The sequence below is a fragment of the Anticarsia gemmatalis genome, chromosome 19 (assembly GCF_050436995.1).
Source record: "Anticarsia gemmatalis isolate Benzon Research Colony breed Stoneville strain chromosome 19, ilAntGemm2 primary, whole genome shotgun sequence".
Lineage (NCBI taxonomy): Eukaryota > Metazoa > Arthropoda > Insecta > Lepidoptera > Erebidae > Anticarsia > Anticarsia gemmatalis.
Genome location: NC_134763.1, coordinates 9,063,859 through 9,080,789, shown reverse-complemented (window position 1 = coordinate 9,080,789; position 16,931 = coordinate 9,063,859). Strand labels below are relative to the sequence as shown.

At 36.3% G+C, this 16,931-nt stretch overlaps 1 protein-coding gene across 4 annotated transcripts in view; it reads left to right on the top strand.

Moving 5' to 3' along the window:
• The window catches only part of KrT95D (phosphofurin acidic cluster sorting protein KrT95D), a 183,599-nt gene extending 166,681 nt beyond the window's left edge, over window positions 1-16,918 (top strand). For 2 of the 4 annotated variants that reach the window (XM_076127157.1, XM_076127159.1), the window contains 14 exons: window positions 296-439; window positions 2,272-2,397; window positions 2,804-2,957; window positions 3,738-3,818; window positions 5,182-5,309; window positions 5,744-5,896; window positions 6,243-6,445; window positions 6,678-6,817; window positions 7,173-7,317; window positions 7,737-7,851; window positions 8,194-8,391; window positions 8,813-8,942; window positions 10,421-10,543; window positions 10,760-16,918. In XM_076127157.1, the coding sequence (XP_075983272.1) occupies window positions 296-439; window positions 2,272-2,397; window positions 2,804-2,957; window positions 3,738-3,818; window positions 5,182-5,309; window positions 5,744-5,896; window positions 6,243-6,445; window positions 6,678-6,817; window positions 7,173-7,317; window positions 7,737-7,851; window positions 8,194-8,391; window positions 8,813-8,942; window positions 10,421-10,543; window positions 10,760-10,884 (1,965 nt within the window). In that variant the 3' untranslated portion in view covers window positions 10,885-16,918. The remainder of the gene's footprint in view (window positions 1-295; window positions 440-2,271; window positions 2,398-2,803; window positions 2,958-3,737; window positions 3,819-5,181; window positions 5,310-5,743; window positions 5,897-6,242; window positions 6,446-6,677; window positions 6,818-7,172; window positions 7,318-7,736; window positions 7,852-8,193; window positions 8,392-8,812; window positions 8,943-10,420; window positions 10,544-10,759) is intronic. The other 2 variants (XM_076127161.1, XM_076127158.1) reach the window with 2 other exon arrangements.
• Window positions 16,919-16,931: the final 13 nt, after the last annotated feature.

Here is a 16,931-nt window from a genome sequence, read left to right as displayed (position 1 = left end):
TTATAAACTATTTTTTATAATATAACCAAGAAAATATGTCTGCTTTGTAACAAAAAATTGGCTTATTTTATAGTTAATAATACCATTTTATTAATAGGTTATAACATCGTGTGCATGTTTTGACGATACGCTTTCGCTTCAGGGAGCTTTACATATTTATCATATACTTTATTATTTACAGAAACAAGAGCCCCAGAGATTTATATGTTATTTATAGCTTTCTAATATTTAATAATACGTAGTATAATATTAGCTTTTATAAGCTTGTGCGTAATAGGCGTTGCATTGCACGCAGTTGTCCCGTTCTCGCGACTTGAGCTTCATGGAACGTGAGAGGAAAAGACAGAGCTATATGCACTGTAAGGCGAACGACAGAGACAGCGACAGTGAGCTAGAGAGCGCGGGGGCCAAACGCAAGGGCAGCCGCGGGAAGCTCGCGGTGAGCGCCTGCGCAAGCACGCTTCCTCGTAGACCCTATGAGAATAGAAATTGTTCAGACAATATCAAGAGAAACATATCTACGGATAGTTTCCATACAGTACTACAGCTATTATTTTACAAGGTTTTGTTATTTTATACCCCTTTTTGGTTTGATTTTTGAGATATTATTATACCCCTATTCATTATCCCAGAGTGATTTCCCGATACGAGATTGTCAGTGTTGCCATATTGTGTTCGGCTCCATTGCGCTAAATTGAACATTAGAATCAAACATTGATGATTCGACATTTCTATTCTCATATGTAAATAGTTTCGTTTTTAGTTTTGCATGCATTTAGTTTTTGTTTCCTGTATTATTTGAATGCACAACGCCTTACGCACATAGTACGAGTATATAGTAGAGGTAGTACGGTAGAAACATAATATCTTGTAGCAAGACTCATGTATATTCAAAGCTCATGTATGTCCTTTCCGATCACATATTTCGAAAAAAAATATTTAATAGCTCAATTAATCTGCTTGAATCAATTAGTTTACGGTTTTTATTTATCTCGTCTTCGGTCTCGATGTAAAACGGGTTTCTTGGTGCTTTCTTAAACTTTATTACTGAAATTTATGCTGAAAATGTAAGTACCTATCGGTATTGTGGTGTTCAATCTGACTATTTCTATCATTTGATATTACGTCGTTTACGAAGAAATTTTGGCTCATTCAGTATGTTTTCGTTATTATCTTGGAATTAAATTAAGCCTATGACTAATACTTTGAACTAATCATCTTAAAACTTCATAATCTCATAATCACTTCGTACATAACGTCATTGTAGTAGCTTATCAGCTAGATTATCTCCACTTGTGATAGTAGCTCAGTCGTGTCTGCCTGTCCATGGAGGTCAAACCTGTATGTGTTTGTTTATATTTACATAGTTAAAGAACGGTATAAGAACCTATTAATTTAAGGTCACTTTAGCCCTTCTTCTACTAAAAAAACCGCAACGCTGATGAAGTGTGTAGCAATGCCAGTGGAAGAATGTCATAAGTTTCAAATTAGAATTAAACTCTTTATGACATTTTTGATTTAAAGTTTATTGTTTAAAAGTGAATGCGTTCAGTGATATAATATTCTTCGGTTATTTGTATGTGGTGTACAGTTCGTGTATTAATTTTTGTATGAGTGGTTGTGTATGTCTTCAAGTGACTGTTTTGATGTATGAGTGTCATGTGAGGTATATTATTTGTTGTCTTTCTTATCTATGTTTATGTATGAAGCTATGAACTGAAGGTTGTGGTTACGTCATGATTTGTTGATGAAAATTTATTTTTGGGTAAAAATCTTCTTGTTTGGTTTAGTCTGGGAAATGGTGGACTTTATCTGTATTACTTTGTATGTTCGGTGACCACTTAGTTTAGGAGCTCGTAGACTAGTTACTAAGTAAAATGTAAAAATAATATGAGTGGTACGCGATCATGGTTTTGTTGAAGAGTTCGTCTTTGTAGCCCTGTTCTTCCTTCATTTTTAATATTTGTACATATTCTATCTACGGTACAAACTTCTCGTAAGTGAGTGACTTAAACGGTTATCGTTCGAAGCTGAACAAATTATTACATGTCTACCAGAAACAGTAACCAAAAAAAAAATCATGCATTATCTTCATAGTATTATTTATAATTATGTAAGAAATGTATTAGTGTATGTTTATTAAGTAAACAAATAATTCAATATCATAACAATTACTCTATACGCCTTCAACAAATTCATGATCGCGACCACCCTCATATCAACTAACCATTAAATACAATCAATGAACAACAGTATCGATTGGTGTTACAGCAACGCAACCTGAAGCAGAAGTTCGCGGCGCTGCTGCGACGGTTCCGCGTGCCCGAGGAGCTGTCGGAGCGAGGCACCACGCGCGACCAGCACCACGCGCAGCACGACATTGATGAACTGTTCCAGGTAACATTAGAAATTATACCTACTGATGGGAAAAACAGCCATCTTAACTGCGATGTTTCCTACAGAAATTAGGGACCTGAAAGTTGTTCAGGGCGTTTTTAGGTTCTTGATATGTCTTTTAGATGCTTAGTAGTGTGTTACTATTATTGAGGATTTTGTATTTTTACGATTTGAAGTTGCAATAAAAGGGAATTAGAAGGAGTTAGCAATATGGACACAAAAGCAACAAAAGCTTATCGTGCCCTAGATGACTCCTAAATTATCTAAACAACAGTCTAACCCAATACATACAATAGACTCTCTGCCTGACTTAGGTACTAAAATGATGAATGAATGAAATGAAAATACCTCTAAGACCACTGAGACAGTGATAACATGGATCTAAGATTATGCAATATCATTTCAGGAACTAGAATCTTTATCATGCGGCGAAGGCGAGGACTCAGGTCCGGACCAGATGGACACCATCAGCATCGGCTCCACGCCCAAACCCTCGCTGAGGCCGTTCTTCAGCAGCTCTCGAAGCCTCGCCAACCAAGACCACCACAGGCATTCCAACGGTACGCTGTTTTACTGACGATTCACAACACTCATGTACAGTGTTGCCCAGCTCCGAGACTATTTTGTGAAGAATTTTTATTTTGTATCATATTTTTTGGTTTAAAATATACATTTTTGAGCTCCAAACAATGTATTTTCATTGTATAGTTTTGTATTCACAATTTTCAATTACAACCACAATAATTCCAGTCAATTTTTTTTGAGAAAATCTTCACAAAATAGCCTAAGAGCTGAACAACGTTTAGTCAAACTCATACAACATGAGTGGTTAGTGTTTGATAAAAACATAAACTATACATTTATAGTAACAGTATTAATTGCCTGGGCATTGAACAGCATATACGGAACACAATGCATTGTGAAATGTGACTCGCTTAACTTTTGTTTTGCTTACATACATATAATGTAAACATATTGACATATACATTGGAACTTTTATGTTTTGTTATGTAACGCTGTGTGCATTTAGTATTAGTTTTGTGTGCGTCATGGGGAATACAGACAAGGTAGAACACATTCTTATTATCAAAAGATATTACAACAAACCATACTTAATATCTTCTACAATCATAATAAAACCGTAGGTTTACCAACTATGAATATTAAATCAAATATACACATTCAAAATACAATAAAATCAATCCCTACTGGACAAAACTCCATTCAAACGTCCTCAAACCTACCAAAACGTCACAAAAATCTACCAAAACCTACCATTGGGTAAGGTGTTATTCCCCGTGAGGCACACATAGCGACGATGTTGGTACGCGCATGCGCAGTGAGGGGCCACGCGAGCCTCTCGTCCGCCGCCGAGCTCAGCGACGTCCGGGAACGACACGTCGCCACGCACCCGCTCACAGGTACCTATATATCCCCAGTGATGCAGATTGATACACATTCAAAGTAATATGACTTGAGTACCTATAGAAACTCGGGGTACCCACTTACAGTCCCGAAAACTTCGGGATCAAATCACTTAGATACTATAGAGTATAAACCCTCTAGATAAATGGAATTGATAAATGTAGTTCGCGAATCATGATTAGGTCACACCTTTGTGTCTGGGTGAGCCTATTCTACAGGCTAGATATTATAATTGCAAAAGTATGACATTGTCATATTTTACGATTAGTAACACTGTCTAAATGAAAAGTTTTTAACACTACCTAACCATCAGAGTTGCCATATAGTATAATTTTAAAAATGTGGCAAGATAAAAAGGATAGTTGATTGTAACGAGGTGTCAAATTACATTTGAATGTCTATCAATCTGTCAGCTTTGTTTATTTATAAATTGAGTTTTAGTTGGTTGAGATTGTGAATGCATACTTTTATTCTTATTAAACTCTACCTTACATACTATCCTATTTGTTTCTGATATACATACAATATTTTATTAGAAAATCGTAGAAAACATGATTTAAACTTTTCGATCAGATTATAAAATAAACATGCAACATATTTTTTAATACAAATCACAAATGCAACTGGGCTATTGGTAAATGCTTAAGGTTCCGTTCTAAAACTAGACTACGGTTAAACGACTAAACAATTTTGATACTTTGACATCAAACTAAAAAACAAGTTATTTATGTTCTTGTTTCCTTCTTACTAAGTTTGTTTCACAATCTCTGTCGACTGTATTACGAAGCTTCTGTCTGTTTTACTATGTGTTCACTTTCATATACACCCTTCACTCCTGTACTAAGTATATATAGCACGACTGCATGGTTTGATACTTGTTTAATGTATTTTACCTGTGTTTTTGTGTCATGGTTTTCAGAAGAATATCTTTGTGTTAAAAGAAAACATACTTGATGTTAATTCAGGTCAAATGAACTGAGATTACCAAAAATATCGTTTTATATTGTAGTTCAATATATTTCTATAATATAAACTGTTAACAAGTTACGGCAACAAAGACATCCTATTAAATTAAATTTCTATGACTATCCACACGGGGTTTTATTTTTGTTTGAAAATAAAATCTAAGAAATTATTAAATGTCGTAGAACAAAAGTTGTTGCAGATGTTAGCTCTAGATTCCTGCTAATTTTATTATTACACTGAAGTATTAGTCAAGCCAAAATGAAGAATTGAAGTACTTAAAATTTTAATTACAAATACACACTTACAAACAAAAACAAGCTAGCTCAAAACTCCATCATAAATCTTCTCCGAATATGCATGGTGACGTCACTGAACATTGTGTTATGACGTCAGAATCGGAAGCGATCCGAAGTTCAGTGGGTGACGAGCGCGCGAGCGACGGCAACAGCGACGGTGACGTCACGGCCGACGCGCCTGTCTCCGGCGCCTCCGTGTCTAGCTCACCGCCTAATGAGACTAAGGTAAGACCATTTACACCTAAAATATATACGGGAAGGATAACTATTGGTAACCTTTCTTTTACTCGGTAGTATTAAAAATGTAACATATTTTCTTACGGCTTCTACTGCCTAATATTTAGGCTATCGATAATTATTATCGTTGACCGTCACTAGGATCTCGACGTTTAAAGTGCGTGCACGTATTCGTACGTAGGTACTAAGCAAATATTACTACTGTATATAATTAACGTTTTTCCGAACAGCAGTTTTACTGATGGGTTGGATTGCTCAGATATTTTCTCATTAGTTTAGTTTTTGAATTTTATTTATTTCTCCACGTTTACTTCCAGATTCTCGGCATATTATTTCTAATACATATTAAAGTAGTTTACTATTGTACCTTTCACTAAATTAACCACTAACGCAAGTGTAGTAATTATTTGTTTTGATTGCAGGAGGACAAGCGCTCGCGACTGTTTCGTAGCGCGACTAGCGGCAGTAACTTGACGCCGGGCGCGGCGGGGCGCAAGAAGAACTCGCTGTCCATCGGCACCGAGCGACCGCTGTCCGCGCACGAACTACCCGCACAGAGTCCTACTACATTAGAGGTAAGTACATACTTGTATCGTCTCTCTCTTCTACATTTCATTTATTTTATTGTAGAAGTCCGCGGCGCTCGCTCCTGTGCAGACACACATCTTCTCGTTTGAAGTTAGATAGAAGAATCAAAGAATATTATAAATTGTATTCAGTCTGTAATTTTTTGATTCAGATACTTCGACTTGTTAATAAACCGATTACTTTCAAAACAGCTGTGTTGAGGTGGTTTATAAAAGTGTTTTATATTCTTATTCTCAAATTGTCAACATTCGTATCTGTCTTAAAAGATTTTACCGAGAGATTACAAGAGGTACTCATCATACATCGTATATTAACAACGAAATACGTTCCTAGCCTCGTCGCACGTGGGCCGAGCAAGTGTCTCGGCTGGTGGGCGAGGAGGCGGCGGGCCCCGAGTGCGTGGCCGTGTGCGGGGGCGGCGCGGGCGCGTGTGCGGCGGCACTACACGCGCTGGGCGTGCCCGCGCTCGCCGCGCCCTCCTCCGCGCCTGACCCCAGGCCACTACTGCATGCGCTGTACTCCCGGGCACCCAAACAGTGAGTATTTGTTTATACAAACATTATCACTTATTGATTACGAAATTAGTATAAGTTCGTAATAGCAACCTTGGTTGTCGTTTGTATGGTATTGAAAAATACATTTAGTTTTTATTACAACTTACAGAAAATTAGTTAATTATTATTAGAAAAAATCCCATGCAGATCCAGATAGCAATCGCACTTAATTTCATGAATAATATTACTAATATGTACCTAATGTTAAACGCAGGAGTGCCCGTCGCGGTTGTATCCGCGTGGCCATCTGCGGCGGTGACGCGGCCGCCAGCGCCGCGCTGCGGGCGCACGCGGAACTAGCGGCGCGACGACCGCATGACGCGCCGCCTGTACGGTTCTATATCATACCTGTTGGTGAGTACCACACTTGTATTACCTTCCCTTTAGTAAAGCAAGCTTACTACCTTTAGGTAGATCAAGATTTTTATGTCATGAAAAAAAAGTTTTCTTTCACCAATCTAAACGGATGTTACAACGGTAAAACACGGCAAGATAAAAGGCCCAGCAGATTTTTTAAACCGCAGGCACTTATAGCAGCAGAGGAGAGTATGGAGAAGTAAAAGCTCTAAATATTTCGGTTTATTAACATTTTTATTGGTAACTTTGGTTTCAAGTAGATTAAGCAGATCAGAAGAATCTTTTAATGTGGGAAATATCATAAGCACAGCCATACATATATACGTTGCTAAATTCATAATAATGTTGTTAGGTCCAAGCGTGATAGCGCGCCACCTGTCGGCGACGGACGGCGGGTACGCGGCGCTGTTCACGGGCGACTCGTGGGCCAACATCTGTGAGAGGGCCGCTGACGGCTCCGTCACCGATGTCGCCGAGATGTCTTCCAGGATCGGCAGGTAAACACAACACCTTAATTAATTACAGTATTAGATAGCATCGATGAACGAGACTTTGACATACATTAATGAAAATAGTTCTCACGAAACACGCTAGGGGCGCTGATCAGTTTCTTATACGGAATTTATCGTTATCGATAACTAGAAAATAACACCATAGAGCGACCCGCCATATTTGTTTGTACTTCTACCTTCTTAATAGAATGAACAGACAAAGCAAGTGACCGAGAGTTTTAAAAGTTTACGGGTCATGCCTTTGGAACACTGTTATAGGATATACCGATATTAACAAAAATATGTATTTACCTTATAGCTTTATTACTTATATTTAGGGGAATTGGCTATTATGTAGTTACAGATCCGAATTGGTTTTTGAGTGACTTTTTAGTATAAGTTATAAATAATTATTGTGTATACAGGTATCTGAACAGTATCGGTCCGGTGAACAACGTGCCGATCGGTGAAGCGATGGTCGCGTACAGAGAGAAGTCTAGTGACGAAGACTCCAGTCAGACATTCGTGCCCTTCATTGCGGTAAGTTACTACTTACTATTTATATCAGCTTTTGTTACAATAGTATAGGTACTGAGCCAGAGAATAGGTAGTAATTTCGTTTGAACGTATAATGAATTTGAAATGCGATACTTTTAGCGAATTTTAGGATAACATTTTTGGTGGTAGCTTTTTTATGTGTAGAATTAAAAGTTTAAGTTTAGTGTGGAGCGTAACTCCTATTTAAAATGGTGAACACTTAACCGTTTTAACGTAGTTTAACGTCCTTTATCTTGTTTTTTGAATAGAGCTATGCAATTTGACACTTAAGATTTATACAATGTCTATACTCTTTCTGATCTTAACATTATTGTGTGCCTCCAGGAGGTGCGTGTGGGCTGCAGTGAGGGCGGTCCGTCGTCGCTGGAGCTGGAGGAGGGCGGCTCCCCCCCGGCGCGCGCCTCGCCGCCCGCCACGCCGGCGCCGCCCACACATCCTGCGCATGCGCACGACGCGCCGCCACTGCCGCTGCCACTATTAGCGCGGGTTGAACCACTCGAGCTGCAGCTGGACTATTGGCTGGTATGTGATCCTTTTATAAATACACTGTTGCATTATATTGTACTTTTTAGATCATAATATTGCATCATACGATGTTTATGGTGTGACTGTTAAACCGATCTTCAAATTGCTCGGGTTGCCCGCAAAAAGCAACTTCTATACAGTACAACTATTCACAAGTACTTGCGTCAAATCTAGTTCTACCGTTTGTCTCTTCCTTGTTGAAGTATCCGTTATACCAGATACGTTTTGACTTGTGTGTGTATTTGATTGACAGTTTTATATTGTCGCTCTACCTATTTCGTTAAGGATAATTGCTGTAACGCTAATCATGTAAAATTTAATCTATAAGTCAATTATCCAACAAAATATACTTATCACATTTTTTAACCTAGTTACTCTTAACTTTTAACCCTTATCACTAACATATACTCGTCCACAGGTGCCAAGCCGTCAGTCGGAGGGCACGGACAGCAAGGTGACGGTGAAGGCGTCGTTCCGCGCCCTGCACGTGACGCGCCAGAACGCGCACCTGTGCATCACCTACCTCACCAAGGAGAAGAAACAGAAGAGTAAGATCTGACACCTCTTGTTTAACTCGTTACTGGCCAAATTTGATAGAGGATTAACTAGTTTTTGACGTAGAAAATGTTGAAATATTCGTCTATTATAGTTAAGTACGTTAAATTTGTTAGATTTTTACTAGGAATTATTATTTTACCAAGACAAATTATTTTTGCCTGATAATCCAGTAATGTTTTTATCGATTGGACATAATAACATGTTCGTCGAAATACACTCCAGTGGGCTAGCATTAGTTTTGCCTAGAGTTCTCAAAACGATTGAGTAAAAATGTTAAACTTAACTTTGAAAAAGTAAATACGTCAATAATACCCAACTTCTAGGCACAAAATTTACTGTCGTCATAAGTTAAAGGTTAGACCTAAATTCAATAGTATTATCCTAAAATCAGACTTGGCCTGTAACGTTTGACATACTAACATTTAGCGTAAAGTCAGCTCGCCGAACAACTTCGGATGCAGGTATAGAATCGGCGCACTAACATTACACTGAATACGTATTAGTCCTTGATCGATGTACCCTTTCTGTATAGCGAGAAATTATAAACTAACAATATTGCAACTAGAACAAGAGTTGTTTGGGAAAATGCAGTAGTATTAAACCTTTGGGGTTGTTTTAATATAGTCAGGAATTTTTGTTATAACACTATTTTAACGTGGTCATTACTGGTCATGTTTATGCAATTTGTACGACAGTCGAAGATCTACCTTTTGCACAAATTTTTGCTAGTCTATAGGTACTGCAGTTTACGTCCAACAAACATTTTATTGTTTTAATATATTTAGTCTCTTTTATGAATTCTCGCTAGACAGACGTAAATGTAGTGTGTATATGTGTACCCTAAATAAAATGTGTAAATGTGTGTGTTTGTTGTCTTTACACTAACAACCGCAGACGAGGATGATGATGATGACTCCTTAAGAACTAAAATACCTGAATTGTTCTACATAGGTACGTGGGACATATTTATTGGAACTTTTTTAATAGGCTCGAAACGGTATAACATCTCTGCCACACCTTTCAGCGGTGCAGGCGAGGTGTTTTTCGCTATTTTGTGATTAAAGACAGCATTTTTTTAAGCATTTGCAGGGCTTATACGGAAACGTTTGCTTTCGGGAATATTAAAGTTGTTGTACCTAAACTAATTTCAGAGTATTAACTCATATTTTAATTCTGATATCGACATACTATATGACAAACCGTACGTATACGTCCGTATCCGCATTAGCGTATACGGAGAATTTTTATTTTGGAGCACTTTAGAGGCTTGAGTGCGAATAGTCTGTAAAAAGTAGCAGAGTATACTAAAAACTAGTAAAATAGTATGTATCGAACATACCTGAACACTTCCGAAATCAAACGTTTTCGTACAATACAATGACACCGTCATTGTCGATGCAGCATTCCCGCTTATTTTACTTCTCACTCTAATATTTTCTGTACGTCTATATTGTAATGTGTTCCACAGTAATGCGGCTTGGCAAGAAGAAGGAGAAGACAGGCGAGGCCGAGGTGGGGCGCGCGCAGACCGTGGACGGAGTCGCTAGACTCATCTGTTCAGCTAAGAGCAGCCATAATGTGCCACTTAAAGGTATGAAGAAGTCATTTTTGTGTCTTTTTATTCGTTTTTATGGCAACTTTTATGCTTTACGGTATATGGACTCTCGAGGATAGGTAAGTTTGCAGGTATAGCGAAATAAAGATGAAGTTGTTTATTAGTAATGTCTCCCAATAGTTTTTGTCTAATTCAAGCTTTTAGACCTTAATAAGATTAGGTTTTTTTAACTGATTGCATTTGTGTCTGCAGTGTACATCGACGGCACAGAGCTGAACGGCGTGAAGTTCTTCCAACTGTCGACGCAATGGCAGACGCACGTCAAGACCTTCCCCGTGGCCACGTGCGGCGCGCCCCTCGCCCCCGCCGAGACATAGACCCCGCTCCCCGCGCCCTGGCTCCTCCCCCGCCACGCTCCGTGGTCTCAACACCACGTGAACGTTGGCCACTATCATCACTCGTGTCCCTTCGCCAATCTTCGGCTTATTTCGGGAACACGACGCTTCTTACCTACGAAATGAGGCTCTAAAACGGTTTGTCGGGACGACGAACGTATTAAATTTTTACGTTTAATTTATTATGCTGTCGAGCTGCCATGATTATAGCGTAGTACCGCCTTGTGTTATGTATCTTGAATTATTATTTAATAATGTAATATTCCTGTAGGGTAGTGTCGCCATATATACGCATGCTGTATGGTTCGGTGTCGTTCAAGTTACATAATGAGGGCTCAATCGCGTTAACTATATCGTCATAGTCATTCATTAATTAGTTATCGTATTTAATAATGTAGTTGTTATTCGTGTACTCAGTATATATCGAGAAATAATGGTTCGTGACATTTCCAATATGTATGTAAATTAGGTTAGTGCGTCGAGTCTAGTGTTGGCCACTTGAGTGGTGAGCTTTGCCGATACCGAGTGACATCGTGTAGATACGGAACTTTAACGCGAGATTTCCACCAAATCGATTTAGATTCGATGGTAATTTTAATCGATTTGGTGGAATTTTTGTCGATGCGAATTTCGTTAAGTTATATCTTGTGTCAATGATTATATTATTTAGAATGTAATCGGCGAGGTGTTAGCGAGGTGTCGGCGGCACATATCAGCATAGGTTCGGTCCGAGTGTGCGCGATTTTATTTTTGATCTGTGATTCGTGAATGCAGTTTTTTTAAATAACGTAAGGCAATGGAAACGCGTTGTTAACAGTCATATTTTTGTGTAATTTTTATATAAGTGCAGCTAATAGTGCGGTGTTTACATTTATAATTTTGTACGTCATAGATGTTTTCAATGAAATGTAGATTTTTACATAAACGTTTAATGTTTTTAATTTAAAAAAGATATTATAGAGGTTACAACTAATATCTTCCTGATACATTTTCCGTATATTATTTATATTTAGGGCCTGTTGCAGAATGTTCTGTGAAACTAATCCAAAAAAAAAATGTTGTCTCTTTCTTTTTAGTCTTAAATGACAGAGATAGCAATATATCACCTGGATATGTTTACTTGACAATTATGAAACGGCTTCGTCTTCTATTCCCTAACTTCAAAAAGCCAAAATTTTCGACATTTTAGTCTTCATAAAATTCGAAATTAATTCCGAGCCAATTTGGGAAACTTATTTTCTTGGGCTAGTTTAATTTCGTAGGTGTAATGTAGAGGGCGTTAGTTACACCCTGCAGGCCAACGACTGTCTCATAATATCATAGGATATAACTGTACTCTCAAACATTATAATATGTGTAATAATTAGATGATAGCTATGTGTGTAATTCAGATAATGGCTGACGTGGCTGTGTGAAAGATAACGGGACACAAGTAGCTCAACAATACACGGAAATTTCGACTTTATTTACTGACGTCCTCGCAAATTAAGACGGCCACTGGTCGCCATGACGCTGGTACTATGCGCTGGACTGGATGTGACACAAGACAAGAAGGTATTTGCGTGACCCATTAACAGTTTCGGGTCTGGTTGCACTTAAGAGTCCATTGTACCTATATTGGTTACCCGCGAAACAAATACTCGTTCTTACAACAGTAGTCATAAAGTCTAAATTTCAGTGTACTTGCTACTTATCACATTTGGACAACCAAGTGGCAACGTCTCGTTGTTCTATATATTAAAATATTTGTCGATGTTGTACGTTTAAGCCTATATCTTTATCATAGTTTGTTCGACATTTGTCCATCATAGTGTTAGGCGCTTGAATAGCGAGATGTCGCCACTATAGCGCGCGACTTCCAAATATTTCGCTGAAATTTTCATAATATCCGTACATACATATCCATAAAGCTTTCATTAAATTAGATTTAATTATGAATTATTGTAGGAATTATTATATCAAATATTTAATCAAATTATATGTCTTATCTGATACAATTGAAAATTATAATATGGGACACATTATATAAAAGTTAAAACTTATGTCTTATTTAATGTTATTAATAATGAAATGTTGACTCGAAAATTATTATTATTTGAATACGAATAAGCCGCAAAAGAAAAGCTCGGCAAGAAACCTTTTTGATAAGGATAATTTTGGTATGAAAAAAATACTAATCTCCGAACAAAAATATCTGGAGATCTTGAAATATCAAAAGTGCGCGTATATCAGGCATTAATAAAAAAGGCAATTCAGACTAGTCATTTTAAACTAATACTATAATAAAATATGTATACTATATTCTATAAATAATCGAAAAAAATATAATCTTTATTCTTAAATGTTCGTAATATTTGGAAGTGCGTGCGCGTTGTCAACGAAGCGGGTCCCGCAAGGACAATAGTTTGCGTATTATATATGTGTACGCTTCTTCAAGTTAATCTTTTATATATACGCTCATAGAATAAGACGTGTTATTATAGACATAGGCCTGTTTACAACGTTTTAAATCTAACCGTATGTTTAGCACCAGTTTCACTTCTTTTGGTTAAGTATCGGATACCTTATTTGGTGGCTAGCTCTCGACAGGATCGAATTTGAAATTGATCGAGTTGTATCCCAGCTATAGTCCAATTGTACTGTTAAATTACAAAATATCACATATTTGAATACTAGTTTCAAGTGTATATAATGTGAATCAAACAACCCACTTAGTTACATTTAAATTTAGCGTTAAATTATGCGCTAGTTTGTAATTTAAGAGTACGATTTGAATTATTTAACTTGATGTCTCTTTATCTATCGGATAGGGTATTCAACACTTATATTGAAGTCGTGAAACTGGCCCTTAGTGTCTTGTTCTGACATGTCTGTCTCTTTATCTATCAGATAGGGTATCCAACACTTATCTTAAAGTCGTGGAACTGGCCCTTAGTGTCTTGTTCTGACATGTCCGGCGTTTAGTAATATTACTCAAAACTAATCAGCCAATTTTTACCTACTGTAGATTCTAGTCCCTCCTAAGCCATTTTTTCAATTTTCGGAATTAATGCAGATGACAGGGGTGTTTGTCATTAAGTATTTTTCTAAGAATACCTTCAATAGTAGCTTTTAGTATATAACTGTTTTATCCAAAGTAATAGAATTTTCCTATATCTATATTTACGATCATTCAAGCTGTATTTATGCATGCTATGCTGTCCCAGTGACCTATGTATATAACGGATAACAGAAAGCCTTTGGGTGACTTTTATGTGAAGTTATTCACTTTCCCTCTTATTCATAAACACACTATAAACATATTTTAGTTAAAAAAACTACTATTATATGTTTTCTCTTTTTCATTTCGCTAAGGAGTGAAAGACACAAAAGTCTTTATAAGCCTTTCGTAACTTCATATATTTTTATGAATAAGAGGGTTTGCCTCTGAGTTTCATGGATAAAGAAGGAAATGTGATTTTCAAAATCGACACCTGTACCATCTTTCTATAAAATATTGGCTTATAAAACTGTCTAGTCTTAGTGCTTCAAATACTCTGCTTTACTTATTTAATATGAAATAATGTGAGAAATAACTTCGGACATGTCAGAACAAGGTATCAGTTGTAAAATAGACTCAATAACAGTTTATATCTTTAACAAACATGGTACGGAGTATTGTATTTGTCAAAATTTCATAAAAATAATTTGAAACTAAGCTTGACAATTATTACGTGCACGTGCGTATACGCGCACGTATTCGTTGCCCGAACTATATGGAATAATACAGTCTGTGTAGTGTGAATCAAAGCTAGTTTAATGTATCAAAATGAATCAATGATCGAATGATCGAATGCAGAAACAATAAGATTAAAGTAAAGCTCAAAAGTATTTCTGTCTCTTCGAATTACATGAAAGTGACAAGGAGAGCATGATATATAAGAGTCGTTTAAAGTTGAAGGACATTTCTGCATTTGGTCGTTTATTTCTAAACTGGTTGCTTTAATAATAATGTAGTTTCTTTATAGCTTACAATGTAGAAAGCTAGAGCTTTTCTTGCAGTTTTATAATAGTGCCATTGTCAAGATTAATTAAAATAGTGAAGTGTGAAAATTTTGACAAATAACAATACTTCAATATTACCATATCTAAGTCGTTCGTGTGTTGCAATATTGAAAAACTAATTTGTCGTTAAATGTTTTTTTAATATTGTAATATATGAATGGTTACATTTTATGCGCAGTAGACGATTTCATATTTATCCAATAATAAAATATACGAATATAATAATGTTTTAATTAGGATCTGTATTGAATTTTGTGTATTGTTTTATTTTACATGGAAAACGTTATGGCCGATTATTATTTGAATTAATATTACCTATCATATTGTATAATTTAATTACAAACGACCTACAAAATAAATAAAAAAAAATTGAAAAGCAATTTACTTATCCAAAAAAAATATTGTATACTTTAAACTACAAAAAAATCTTATGCTAAGTTTCGCAAAACTGATTTTGCTCTCAATAATTTTTTTTTGGTTAGACCATTAAAGAAATAAAATTCTTACTATTAATTGCATCTTAAAGTCTAGTTTTGTCACTTACAAATAAGTTGGAAGACAGCCTATAAATGAACCGACAAATCAATTTCGAACATATGTGTCGAAATCTCCCGGTTAAGTTATCCAATACTTATCTGTGTGTGGTTAAACTGTTATTTATGTAAACCATCTGTCTTAATTTTCGTTAAATTAAAGCCAAACGAATCCATATAATGACATTATTTTAATATTAAGTATTAAATATTTTTGATTTTATTCATTAACTAAGTTTATTTTACGTGCAACTCTTGATTATACAATATTATTATCTTCTGGAGAGAATGAATACCTGTAAAGGTAAAAATATGAATGGAAAAGCTCATTTTGAAATAGCTAGCTTTATACCTACCATGTAAGGCGTGAAACTGGGTGAAGCAGACGCCTTTGCGGTCACATGCAAACGTGCTCCCACGCAGGGGAATTCACGGTGTCACCTTGAACTAGTAACACTGTGTAATGATCCGCTTCCCGCAGTCCAGAGACTGCCCGTGGCGGGCGTCCGTTTGACGCAGTTTCGGACCTAAATAGCACAAGGAAAAATTATGCTTATGAATGAAAACATCAAAAATATCTGTAGTATGTTTACTCCAAATGAAACTAGCTTCCATTGATATTTTGATTCATAAACAAAATAAGATAATGCTTGTGATTATCATTAAATGGACACTATGTTTGCCAACTTTTTAGACCTCCTCTCCATAGACTAAAATATACTAGAGGCTGCACGTTTAAGAGTTTTAATATTTGTAAAAATAACAGGGCGGGGATGTTGTTGAGCCAAATAAGACAAGTTAGCTGAAGGCAAATGGTATATTTCCTTAGGTTCATACGTCAAAGGTATACGTGCGTGTACGTAACGTGCACGTATTTGATATGTTATTGTGTAGCGATGCTTTAGTTTTCTATCATATGGCTCAATCGCTTGTAAGCTGCTTTACCCCGCCCTTAAAACTATTAAGTTGATCTCATTACAGCTGACTGAACAAGTCACTTGGCGATTTTCTTTAGTACGATGATGAGACTAAAATTATTTATTTTCCAAATGAGCTTAAAAGCAACTGTCGTCGTCGACGTTATAATGTATTATTTATAAATTAATCATCACACATTGTATGTCCATGAGAAATGGCCAAACAAACTTATATTAGTGTTATGGAAAGTTCATTTTAAGTTGAATAAATTAGTACAAAAATATCTTACATTTATGTTTCATTAACTATTTAATTCAATGCATTCTTCGCAAAAAATAATGCAAAATAGACTGTGCAATAATGTGAATGTCTCTTGAGGATTTAATGTTTATTTTGACTTGTATGTCAATAAAAGTATGATTTCATTGCGATATGTTTAAGTAATGTGATGAGATTTATTATTTTATCATAATTTGCAAGTATAATTTGTATTTATTGTACAAATAAAAATTTTGCATTAAAACAAATATGTCT